Genomic DNA, 12,714 nt, shown 5'->3' with positions numbered 1-12,714 from the left:
AACACTCCCTAACACCATACACAAAAATAAACTCAAAATGGATTAAAGACCTAAATGTAAGACTGTACACTATAAAACTCTTAGAGAAAAACATAGGAAAAACACTCCTTGACATAAATCACAGCAAGATCGTTTTTGATCCACCTTCTAGAGTAATGCAAATAAAAACAAAAATAAACAAATGGGAAATAAAAACAAAAATAAACAAATGGGACATACATACACAAATATGTATTCAAAGCTTTTGCACAGCAAAGGAAACCATAAACAAGACGAAAAGGCAACCCTCAGAATGGGAGAAAATATTTGCAAATGAAGCAACTGACAAAGGATTCATCTCCAAAATTTACAAGCAGCTCATGCAGCTCAACAACAAAAAAACAAACAACCCAATCCAAAAATGGACAGAAGACCTAAACAGGCCTCTGGGCCTGTTTCCTCTCCTGTAAAGTGGAGGTGATCATGGCTCCCTCACGAGGCTGCCGTGGAGCCCTCTGAACGGCCCTGGCCCCCGAGGAGCCTTGGGCAGAACCCTGACTTCTCTTCAGCCCGGTTCTGTCTGACCCCGAGCCTTGGAGGCCAGCCACAGCCATCCCCAGGCCCCGGTCTCTCAGCACGTCTAGGGGCCTCCTCCCTCTCCTCTCACAGCAGCCTCTGGGCAGGACGGGCTTCTTCCTCGGAGAATGGAATCTTGGGCCGACGGCCTTCGTTAAGGTCCTGCCAAGGTCTGGCTCCCCGCCTGCCAGCTACAGAAGCTAAGGTGAGGAGGGCCAGGACTCTTGGCGACGCAGCCTCCAACTGTCCCAGGCCACCCCTGCTCGCCTTGCCTGGGGACCGCAGCCCTGGCCCCGCAGGACTCTTACCTGCAGGACTCTTACCTCATCGGCCATCTGGGTGAGGTCCCGCTTCATCGTGTATGCGTCTTCTCCATCTGTATAGTATTTGGGCTCCACTTTGCTGATCCTGGGGGCAGCAGGTGGAGAGAAGGAGGGCAACCCAAATCGGGGGCAATTCTCCTCAGCCTTCTGGCATCATCTGCTAGTGGGGCAGGGTGTCACTGCCCCCCGCCAAGGACCCTTTGGGAGACATTTCCAACATGGTCTTCCCTCTGCTTTCTCCAACAGTAAGTAGCACCCAGCTCCTTTATTGCCCCCCACCCCTGGCATCCTGCCACTGCCCCTCGTCCCTAACCTGGCCACCAAGGATCTGTGTCTGTGGTTTCCTGTGAACTGAAGCCCTGAATTTGGCAGTCCCCTCCCTTCCCCTCCCCGCCCTGCTCCCTGTCACTTCCTGGGCATGCATGGCTGGCTCGTATACCTAACAACTGGAACCGGGGAGGGGTGCTGCTGCCTGGGCCTCTGTTCTTGGTGGTTGTTACCAGGCAGCGTGGCCCCTAGCCCGAGCAGCTCAGGGGCCAAGCCTGCGCTGGGAGGTGTGTATGCAGACCTGGGCACCCTGCCACTGAAAAGGGAGCCAGTCTGGATGGCCCAGAAAGGCCCTGCCAGCCTTAAGACCCTAGAACTGTCAACCACCAGAGGCATTTGCATCCAGGCCAAAGATCCTGCCTCAAATACCCAGCCCGGAGGCCACTTCCCTTCCCAACAGTCCCTCCTCGTCCCCCACCAAGCTGAAGCTGACGCTGTCTCAGTGGGCCCTCCATGGACAGCCCACCTCAGCCTCACTTTCCAGCAGCTTTCACCACAATGTACTGGGCAGAGCAGTTCCCTGCTAGGCTCTCTCTGTCCTGCGCTGGGCACACAGAGACTGCCACATCCCTGAGTGGACCCAGCCTCATCCACTAGGACACCCAGGGCTCTAGATCCCTCCGCTGCTCTTGCCACTGGCCCTTCATGCGCGGACGTGCTCAGATCTATCCTTTCTTCTGGTCCCACTTAGATGCTTCTGGGTGCCTGGTCACTCAGTTCTGCTCCTTGGCTTCTGTTCCTGTCCTGGGCCCTTGTCTCTGCTTCCGAACCTCTTCACCGTGCTGCCCTTCCAGCATAGCCGCCACCAGCATCAAGCAAGAAACACCAAGCGTCCTCCAGAAGCGCGACATGCCTCAAGCAGCCTGCAGCAGGCAGGTGCTCTGCCCCCAAGAGTGCTGTCCACAGCCCGCTCCCCCATCTCAGCTAGCCCTAGCCGCCCTCACGCCCCTGCCTGGAAGGTAGTTCAGCCCATCTCAGCCACCTGGATAAGCCAGACCTGGGGACCATCCCACTCCATGAGAAAAATGTAGATCTACTTACTGAAAGTTGAGGGTGTTGGAATAGAGGCGCAGAGCGGCCCGGTTACTGCAGGGGAATAAGGCACTGCTGAGCTGTACAGACGAGGCCAGGCAGGGACAGCACATCCAGGTCTTGCCCCTCCTCCCGGTCCCCCTCCCCACTAAGCCCACTTCCCGATCTTCTCCAAAAGCCAAGGCAGCCCAAGATCCACATCGAGGCAGTATCCCCGCTGGTGGTGGTGAGATGAATTGGGAGATTGGGATTGACATATATACACAAATATGTATAAAATAGATAACTGATAAGAACCTGCTGTATAAAAATAAATAAAAGAAAATTCAAAAAAACCCCAACAAAACAGACAGTATCCCCCTACCCACCCCCCTTCCCTCGGCCCTGGCTTCCACCTCTTCCTGACATGCAGGGAGACGTATTTGGCATTGAAGTTCTCGATCATGGCTCCGCAGGCCTGGTCCACCAGCTTCTGAGCCAGGCCAAGGCGCCGGTGGGAACGCTTCACAGCCTGGTGGGAGAAAGGTGGGACCTCGGGGCGGCTCCAACTAACTTCCGCCCCCGCCCCCACCAGAGCCTGGGTGGGCCCTACGCACCAGCGAGGTGATGTGTCCATGGCGCACATTGTGCGGGCCCTCTTCCCTAGAGCAAGAAGAAAGGAGAGGGGCTAGGCATGAACCCCAAAGTGCATCCAGTCCCGGGATGGGGGAGAGCCAGGACTCTCCAAACCCCAGGCAGCAGCCAAAAGACATGTGCAGTGTCAATGGAATACTGTTCAGTGCTAAAAAGAAAGGAGCTCTCAAGCCATGAAAAGACGTGGGGGGAGACTTCAATGCATATGACTAAGTGAAAGGTGGTCTGAAATGTTTACACACTGTATGATTCTAATCATATGACCTTCTGGAGAAGGCGAAACTATGGAGACAGTAAAGAGATCAGTGGTTCCCGGGGAGAGGGGAGGGAGGGAGGGCAGGCAGTGAAACTACTCTGTTTGATACTATAGTATGGGATACATTGTTATACCTTTGTCCATGGAACGTAGAACTCAAAGAGTAAAACAATGTAACTATGGGTTTCTGCAATAATGTAACAGTATCGGTTCACCCATTGTAACAGATGTGCCACAAGATGTTAATGTGAGAGGAAACTGAACTAAAGGAACAGTCTATTAATTAACAAAACGAAACAAAAAAACCAAACCCAACCCAACCCAGGCAGCATCCACCAGACGCGTGCGGTGTCGGTGTCCCTCCTCCCCCCACCCCCAGGTCAGGCACCGGGCTTGTCCCTCCGTCCTTGGTGACTCACATTTTGGCCAGGACATACCCCACAATCTTCCCATTCTCATCCTCAGCGACGTAAGAGAGCTGGGTGACAGGGAGGAAAGAGAAGGCAGAAAACAAGTTCCTGTCAGAGCTGGAGGCGCCCTTATCGGACACCTGGCCCCAGCGCCTGCCTGTCGCTGTGTGCATGACAGACAGAAGCCCATCGGGCAGCGAGTTCAGTGACAGCTCCTGACCTCCAGGCCAAGTGGCTTGGTTTTCCCACATCACACCGTGCCCCCTTTCCTTAACCCAGAAGAAGTGGACAGACACAGGTGGGAATACTGCCCCTACCTTGGCCCTGTTCTTCGCCCCTCTTCAAGGCGCCTCCTATCCATCTCCCGCCACCCCAGCCGGAAACACTCAGGGCCTCATTGACCCATGCGCCCCCCGGACTCTTCACGACCTCGCCGGCTCGTCCCAAGCCGACCCAGGGTGGAATTTCCTTGGCCTGGTTTCCCTCATCCCCAAATTCAACAGCTGCCCACCTGGGGCCAGGAAAGGCCATGGGAGAAATAATATTTCATCTGGTAGTTCTCGGGCAGGCACAGGAGGTTGCAGTGCTGCATGTTCATCAGGTCCTCTGGCTGCGGGAGAGGAGGGCAGTGGAATGCAGTCAGGCCGGGGGCTGCGGTGACTAAGTAGGCCTCGGTCGTGTTAGAACCCTGCTCTGTCTACTCAGCGACCCCCGCCCCCCCACAGGGCTGGGCGGGCGCTGCGACTGTCTCCGCACAGGCCTGGCCCACAGCCGCTGTGCAAAAACTGACTGTTCCAGGAATGAACGTTGAGCTCCAGGAAGCTCCCCGACACCATCCAACGGAAACCCGACATCCGGAAAGAAAGAGTTCGCAGCCCCGGCCCTGCCCCCCTGGCTCCCCCGGCCTCCTCTTCGGGTAGATCCAGCCCCACGGGGACGTGGCCTTCACTTTTCCGCGCCGGGCGGCCGAGGGCGTCCAGGGCGGCTGGCCCGGTGATCGGCCGGGCCCCTCAGGAGCACGCGCACGCAGCCACCGGGCCCCGCTCCCACGCGGCGCGGACAGCCTCCGGCCCCGGCCCCTCACCCTCGCATTGCGGATGTTCATAACGGCGGCGGGACTCGCGGCTCCCAGCGGGTCGTGAACACGCAGTCAGCTGCCACCGCGCTCCGAAGAGACGCCGGGGCTGCCAGGCCAGGGCTGTGGCTGGGGCTGTGGCTGAGTCCGGGATCGCGGGGACGGCGCCGGAAGATGACGCGTCCGCTGGAACCGACCACCGGCCAGAAGTGCGCGCCGCCGAGCCCGCACGCCGGGCCCGCCCTCCCGGCCGCTCGGCCATGCGCAGGGAGGGCCAAGGGCGGGGTGGGGCCTCTCCGCGGGGCGGGCCGGGCCAATGGCCGGGCGGACCCCGGCGCGGGGCGGGCCTGTTGGCAGGGTGGGAGGGTCCAGCGCGCGGGGCGGGTCACTGGCCCGGCGAGCAGGTGCTCTCCAGCCAAAGGCGGTGGTTGGTCCCCCACCCGACACCCCACAGACGCTCACACACAAGGGCAGTGGAGCAGGCTTGGCTTTATTCTGCGCCTCGGCGGGCGGGGTCGGCGGGCGGAGACCGGGCGCTGAGGGCCAGGGCCGGGGCCGGGGCCGAGGCCGGGGCGAGGCGGCTCAGCAGGTCACTCAGCATCTCCTCGCACATGGCGAGGCACCGCGGCACGTGGAAGCAGCCTGCGGGGAGAGGCGGGAAGGCGGGTTTGGAGGGCCGTGGGCAGCCGAGTGCCCCGAGCCCCTGGGCCCCGCCCTTTCCCCCACTCACCTTTGAAAGGACCCCCCCCCCCCTTGATGGTGAGGGCGATCTTCCCTTCTCGGTTCAGGTAGGCAAACCATTCCCCGTACTCGGGATCGCGAAACTGCAATAACAGTGAGGCAGTGACAGGCAGCGCCTGCAGGAACCGCCCAGATGCCACAGGCCTGGGAAAGGGGCGTTCACCGTTCCCACTAAACCGCTACCTCGGGGTCAGAGCCCGGGCTGACCCCCGGCTCCAGAATCAGTGCTTTTAAATGAGGTCCCGCCTCCTGGACAAATATGAAAGCAAGGGTCTTTTCCTTTTTCTTCGGGGGGGGGTGGAGTTTTGAGTCTGCAGCTAGTTACCCCACTTGGGGAAGGGGCCGCAGGCTGTGAGATGAAACCTTGCAAGATGGAATTTAAAACAAAAACAAAAAACAAAAACCCTGCTTGGGACTACTGAGCTTGCGCTCTAGAGCCCATGTGCCACAAATACCGAAGCCCGCGCGCCTAGAGCCGGTGCTCCGCAACAAAAGTAGCTACCGACCGCAGTGAGAAGTCCGCGCGCAGCAACAAAGACCCAGCGCAGCCAAAAGTAAATAAATATAATTTTTAAAAAAACTATGTAAAAAGAAACGGAACCCTGAGGAAGTGCTGACCTACCATGTAACTTTGTAACAAGTTATTCCTTTGGAGCTCCTGTTCCCTGCTTCAGAGGACTGTCTTGCAGTGGATGAGATTGTAGATAGCGCTACATTGTAGACGCTACATTGTCGATATCCCGTACAGAGGTCTGACTTCTCCCTTACTCACCACAGGTCCCAAACACATCTCCCCCTCCCTCGGAGCCACCTGAAGCCTGCCCCTGCCCAGCAGCTCTGTTGACCCTTTCCAAATTCCTCGCTTCTCTCCTGCCCAGTTCCTTCCAGATGCTCCAGGATAGACCTCAGAGCCCTGGCCTAGGCCCTTCCTCCCCAGATAGAGACCTGAGTGGAACCCCTTCTCAGAAGGCCCATAGAATAAATCAGTGACATTGAAGTCCACTACCAAAAATGTCTTTTTAAATGGGGACCTATGAGTAGGTGTATTCTTCATAGGGGGGAAAACTAGTTCTGTATCTGTTCATTCTATGTTTCCAGTGACATTACCCATGTCATTACTTATTATTAGACTACTGGATATGACACGGGAAGATAACAAAGGATTTGACTGTTTTCCTGTCCAGCCTTTCCATGGATGTCTGAATTTTTGCTTTCTGTATTGTTATGATGATTAGTGCATAGTGAATTATCTGTTGTTTATAACTTTTGTGATTGTTCGATACAATCTCTCTTTCTTGAAAATGTATTCCTTAAATTTCACTTTATGCAGTTAAGAGCGATCACCTCGAACACATGTTCTCTATGAATGCATTCAATATTAACATATATCGCCTCTGGTCTTGTGGCTCCCGTGTTTGGAAGCAGTGACGAGCGTGTGCAGTACTTGGAGATGCCTCTCTAACCACAGCATAACACGAACACATTTGGAATTTCTACTGGTGACAAAGTCGGACACTGCTAATACTGTGGTTCACTGCTTTCATTCATGATGGACGTGAATGCTGGGTTTCAGTTAGAGGTTAGTGCAAATAAAGGTGGAATTTTCTCTCAGGTTTCAAAGTCCACAGACCTCAGAATAAGACCCCCCTGTTGTAATGCCTCCCGTACTGGGGTTTACTAATGGAGTGAGTCGTGGCTTTAGAAACACATCGGGAATCTTCCTTCATTCCCCGTCAGGCTCAGCACCCGAGGTGTCCGTCGGCAGCAGCTGGCACAGCTCATCGCTCTGCTCACGGCACTCGGGCCTCTGCGGGGGGGCTGGCTTCCTTCCTACCTCGCAGATGATTCTCTCTCCTTTGATGGGCCTGCCTATTCCCTCTTCTCCTTTCCTTCTGTACTCCAAGGTTACCTGGCCTCACGTGGCCAGCCCACACCTCTCCCGCTCGACCACACTCTGACCCCTGAGCCGCTGCAGCTCCCACCCCGGGCCAGGCCCCCACTCACTAGCCAGGATGACAGCCACAGCCCGGTCTCCCTGCCTTCGCCTAGTGCCCTCTGGCCTCCCCTCCTGAAGCCCCAGCTTTTTTCCTTCCCACTAGCCCCCCAGTCCCCTGACCTTGCTTTATTTCCCAGAGCTCTCATCACCATCTATGTTTGCTGGTTTACTTGTTTATGGTCGGTCCCATCAGCACCAAATGTGAGCTCCAGTGGGGCAGGGGCCACTCTCTTGACTGAACAGAGAGCACCAGGGCCGGGACTTCCAGGAACTCTCAGACCTACTGAGGGAACACGTCCGCCGAGGGGGGGAAGGAGGGGGTGTGCCGTGCCTGCGGTCTCCTCCACACCGCTGAGACCAGGAAGCAGCACTTACCTGGCGGAAAGTGTACTCGGCCACCTGGTAGAAGATGTTCAGCAAGGCGGAGTCCCCGCTCTCACTGTAGCCCATGAGGAAGGCAATCATGGCTTCGCTGTGCGGCCACCAGAGCTTCATGGCCCACTCCAGCTGAGAGCAGAGCGGAGGCAGGCATCTGAGAGCCCTGGACCCCACTCCACCACCCCTCTCAGCAGGAGAGTCACCCCCATCTTTCGGGCCCTGGCTCAGACTCCATCTGGCCCAAGCTCTTGGAGCTTAACCACGGGATGAACGTCTCTGGGGGCCTTAACCGCCCATCAGATCGCGACCAGCTTCCTGAGCCAGATGTAGCCCAAGCGGCCCCTCCCAAAGGGCAGGACTGGGGTGGGTGCCCCTTGAGCCCTGGAATCGAAACCCCGGCTGCTCCCACTGCTGATGCCTTAGGGTCACTCAGAGAGCCTTTCCAAGATGAAGGGCCATGTGTCTCTGCGTGGGCATGGCCTGCGCTCCCTCACGGCCTCCCTGTGCATGTGAGCTTGAGGGCCACCGGCACAGGAGTCGAGCTTCCCACTGGGGTCACACCAGGCAGGTTCACTCCTCTGAGCCCCGGGTCCCCCTCTCTGAAATGGGTGATGACAACACGCACCTCCCTGGGCAGAAAGCCTTCGACAGGCTAGTACCATGTAGCCCTGGGTACATTCCCACCTGGGTGGGGCATAGGCCATCAGCACCCTGGAAGTAGATGAGACTTCCATCGTCAGGATCCCATCCAGAGCGGAAAGGCAACAATAGGAACTTGTCGATAACGTGGGCTTGAAGTTTGGGGTCACCTCTCTGGATGGCGTGACGGAACAGGAACCAGCCAGCTTCCAGCGCGTGGCCTGGTGAGCGCTCGGGTAAGGCAGGCCGCGTGTCCTCCCCCAGGCGGGGGGCTCAAGCGCTGTGCTGACCGCTGACTCCCTTCCTCTCTGCCCCACTGTGGGGCCTGCTTTGAGCCCCCCAGCCCTGCCAGTCTGCCCCAGGGTCACCCTCCTGCTGCTGACACGCCAGCGTGGGAGGCCCGTCCCCCCTCCTCTGCCTGGTCCTCGGTGTGCTGAGGGCGGAGGGAGGAGGGCACTCCCCGCATCTGGAGTCCAGAACCAAGGCTGAGCGCCCCCCTCCTCCCGGGCCGCCCCCCAGCCCACCCCGCCCCTCACCTGGGTTCTGGTGTCTCCCCAAGCAGCCAGAAAGCCCCTCGCCATCCTCTGACACATTCTCCAGCACAGCCTGCCCACCCCTCTGCCGAGGGAGGAGTAGAAGGTAGCTTGGCCTTCAGCACCCCCTGACCCCCGCCCCATCATCCAACAAGAAAGACGCGCCCTCCCACGCCCCCTCCCTCCTGATCTGCAGGCTTGGGTGGCCTCGCTCAGAGGGACTTTGGAGGAGGAGCCGATTCACTCCCAAGGGTCTGGACCTGTCCTAACCCTTGCTTTGGGCCTGGGACCCTGACGTGGGGAGCGTAAGGCACTGAGCGGAGGCTGAGACCAGGGGGACTGGGCTGTGCAGAGGCCTGGGACGAAGTTGAGTCTGGCCAGGCTTCCTGCTCCCTGACGTGCCTGGGGCTCTGGCACCCACCCCGGCTCCCCCGGGGCCCTCCTTCCCTTCCCGAGGGTTCTGGGCCGCACCTCGCCCCATCTCCGCGTCTGTAAAGGGAGCCATCGGCGCCCAGCTCCGGGGGTGGGTGCGGGCGGAGGAGGCGCCCCAGGGGTGGGGCGTAGGGGGTCGCCCTGCCCCCCAGCTCCCCAGGCCCTGTCTGGCGGCCGCCGTCCGCCCGCTGCCCTGCCCCACCTGCACGTGCCGCAGAATCCTCCGAGCGCACCAGTCCCCCAGCTCCGCGTAGCTGCCCGCCAGCTCGTCGTCAGCTTCCCCGAGCTGCTCCACCAGGCTGAGCAGCAGCATGGGCACCGCCATGGACTCCGCGGCCGGGGCCCCAGGGAGCTGGGGCCGCCCCAGCCCAGAGGGGTCCTCCTGCACCCAGTGCACGATCTGATCCATTATCTCCACCGCTTCGCTCTGGGGAGGGATGAGGGGAGGCCCAGGCTGAGGCTGCATCCCATCCAGTCTGGTCCCCCAGGTGCCGACCTGCTGGGTCCCCAGCCCTGGGGTGGGAGAACCATGTGCTCCCAGCCACTCATAGGACACCTTCACCAAGGCCTACTCTGGGCCTGGCCCCAGGCTGGGGGCTAGGGCTCCCACTCTGGGGGCGTAGACCATTCCCAGAGTGTGAGGTCACGTTTGAAAGCAAGAGGGGGCCCAGGGAGGAGGGAGCGGCCCTCTCCTGGCCAGGGCAGGGCACGGATTGATCCCTGTGAAACAGAGCAGGACCCTGCAGAGACTTCTGGGGGGTAGACCCCCTGTGTCCCCCGCCTCTTGTCTGTAGAAAAGCTTTAGCCTCCTAGGCCTTCCCCGAGTTCCAAAGAGCAAATATAATCATAGAAGTGAGAAAATGCAGAAGCAGAGGAAAACAGATAAGCAACACAAAATAATAATAGTTTAGCCATGAGAGAAAGTCATGGACCTTTAGTTGCTATAGATCATACCTGAGTCATATTCCTGAGTTGTTTTGCAGATACTAAGACCCCCACCGGGTGGAAGAAGGTAAGGGCATGCTGACCACCAGCGTGTAGATCCCAGACCACTGGAACCAGAAGGTTGATGATGTTGACTCCTTCCCGAAATACCACCTGGTTACCTCACCACCAACCAGTCAGAAGAACGTCCATAAGCTGATCAGGTATCCCGCCACCCCCTCCCTCACCTTGCCTTTAAAAGCCCTTCCCCGGGGCTTCCCTGGTGGTGCAGTGGTTGAGAGTCCGCCTGCCGATGCAGGGGACGTGGGTTCGTGCCCCGGTTCGGGAAGATCCCACATGCCGCGGAGCAGCTGGGCCCGTGAGCCATGGCCGCTGGGCCTGCGCGTCCGGAGCCTGTGCTTCACAACGGGAGAAGCTGCAACAGTGAGAGGCCCGCATACCGCAAAAAAAAAAAACAAAAAAAACCCCACAATGAGATATCATCTCACACCGGTCAGAATGGCCATCATCAAAAAATCTAGAAACAACAAATGCTGGAGAGGGTGTGCAGAAAAGGGAACACTCTTGCACTCCTGGTGGGAATGTAAATTGATACAGCCAGTATGAAGAACAGTATGGAGGTTCCTTAAAAAACTACAAATAGAATTACCTAATGACCCAGCAATCCCACTACTGGGCATATACCCAGAGAAAACCATAATTGAAAAAGACACGTGCACCCCAATGTTCACTGCAACATGATTTACAATAGCCAGGTCATGGAAGCAACCTAAATGCCCATTGACAGACAAATGGATAAAGAAGATGTGGTACATATATACAATGGAATACTACTCAGCCATAAAAAGGAACGAAATTGGGTCATTTGTAGAGACGTGGATGAATCTATAGAGTGTCATACAGAGTGAAGTAAGTCAGAAAGAGAAAAACAAATATCGTATATTAACGCATACACGTGGAACCTACAAAAATGGTACAGACGAACCGGTTTGCAGGGCAGAAATTGAGACACAGATAGAGAACAAACGTATGGACACCAAGGGGGGAAAGCAGCGTGGGGTTGTTGTGGTGTGATGAACTGGGAGATTGGGATTGACATGTATACACTGATGTGTATAAAATGGATAACTAATAAGAACCTGCTGTATAAAAAAATAAAATAAAATTCAAATATTCAAAAAAAGAATTAATGCTACATAGATAATTATTAGGTCAACTAAAAAATTGGCATATCATTGTTTGCTTGGATAAAAATATTGTGTCAATATTAAATTTCCTGAAGTTGAAAACTCTACTGTGTAAATGTAAGAGAATATTATTATTTAGAGGAAATGCTCACTGAAATATTTGGGGGTGAAGGGCTTTATGCAAGTAACTTACTCTTGAATCGTTCAGAAAAATGTTATGTATCTGTATTATTTGTGTGTGTATGTGTGAATACATGTCAATTAAAAAAAATGCTGGACTAGAAAGTTCTTGAATAAAACTTTTTTCAAAACTAAAGTTTTTGTTATAATTATGTGTTACATGTAATTTCTAATTTATAATATATAATTACAAATAATGCCTATTGTCACAGCTAATAAAGCTGAGAGAGGTCCTGGTTTTCTGTTATTTTATATATATATATATATATATAGTCTTTTTAATTTTAATAAAGTTACAGAAATAACAAAGGCTTTTGAGAACCACTGTTGAACATATTTAGTTTGCAGTTTATTTAATTAATTAATTTATTTATTTTTGGCCACACCGCGTGGCTTGTGAGATCTTAGTTCCCTGATCAGGAATGGAACCTGCACCCTCAGCAGTGGAAACGTGGAGTCCTAACCACTGGTCCACCAGGGAATTCCCTAGTTTGCAGTTTGAAGAAAAAAAAGATGAATGAGCCACCAAAGCAGTTGGAGAATGAATGAATGTTTTTATAGGCAAATGAATCAGTCTTTTCATTCATGCCATCTGGGTTTTGTGTCAGGAAGTCCTTTTGGTTCTACCCTTAAAATACATGCAGGATCAGACAACTTCTCACCACCACAGGTACTGCTGTCCCCACCATCCAGGCATTATTACAATAGCTATTTAAAAAATATTTATTTATTTATTTGGCTGCACCGGGTCTTAGTTGTGTGTGCAGGATCTTTAGCCAACCCCAAAAGTGCACCCTGAATGGGAAAGAACAGAATATTGGCCCTGGATAGTTAAGGTACATATCGAAGGGATTTCAATGAGCCCAGACTCTTGCATCTTCCCATACACAGAAAAAACGCTAAATTCATTAACTTGGGATGTCTGGTTTTCTTTAATTAAAAGTAATCTTTTGATGTTCCAACTACCTGGGTTTTGTTGAAAAAACTCCTATATATCCTGGCTCCTTCTTTACCTCTTTGGAGCTGTCTCTCAGAGAGATCTGAGAAGCTGTCCTCCGGGCTTAAGTCCTCG

At 55.0% G+C, this 12,714-nt stretch overlaps 1 protein-coding gene across 1 annotated transcript; it reads right to left on the bottom strand.

Moving 5' to 3' along the window:
- Positions 1 to 211: 211 nt before the first annotated feature.
- Positions 212 to 4,758, bottom strand: LOC309839315 (N-alpha-acetyltransferase 11-like). The gene is made up of 8 exons (XM_082681035.1): positions 4,621 to 4,758; positions 4,048 to 4,146; positions 3,546 to 3,604; positions 2,834 to 2,879; positions 2,633 to 2,748; positions 2,247 to 2,291; positions 879 to 963; positions 212 to 746 (listed from the first exon to the last, which is right to left on the bottom strand). The coding sequence occupies exons 1-8, from the start codon at positions 4,639 to 4,641 to the stop codon at positions 414 to 416; spliced, it is 804 nt and encodes a 267-aa protein (XP_082537161.1). The 5' UTR covers positions 4,642 to 4,758; the 3' UTR covers positions 212 to 413.
- Positions 4,759 to 12,714: the final 7,956 nt, after the last annotated feature.

Source organism: Grampus griseus, assembly GCF_964374135.1.
Source record: "Grampus griseus genome assembly, chromosome: X".
NCBI classification, from domain to species: domain Eukaryota; kingdom Metazoa; phylum Chordata; class Mammalia; order Artiodactyla; family Delphinidae; genus Grampus; species Grampus griseus.
This window is presented reverse-complemented; position numbering and strand designations above follow the sequence as displayed.

Coding starts and splice junctions, on each gene's coding strand:
- LOC309839315 (XM_082681035.1), bottom strand. CDS start 4,641: ATGAACATCCGCAATGCGAGG. Junction 4,147..4,620: donor TGAACATCCGCAATGCGAGG/GTGAGGGGCCGG, acceptor CCTCTCCCGCAG/CCAGAGGACCTGATGAACAT. Junction 2,292..2,632: donor TCCCTGCATGTCAGGAAGAG/GTGGAAGCCAGG, acceptor ATTCCCCTGCAG/TAACCGGGCCGCTCTGCGCC.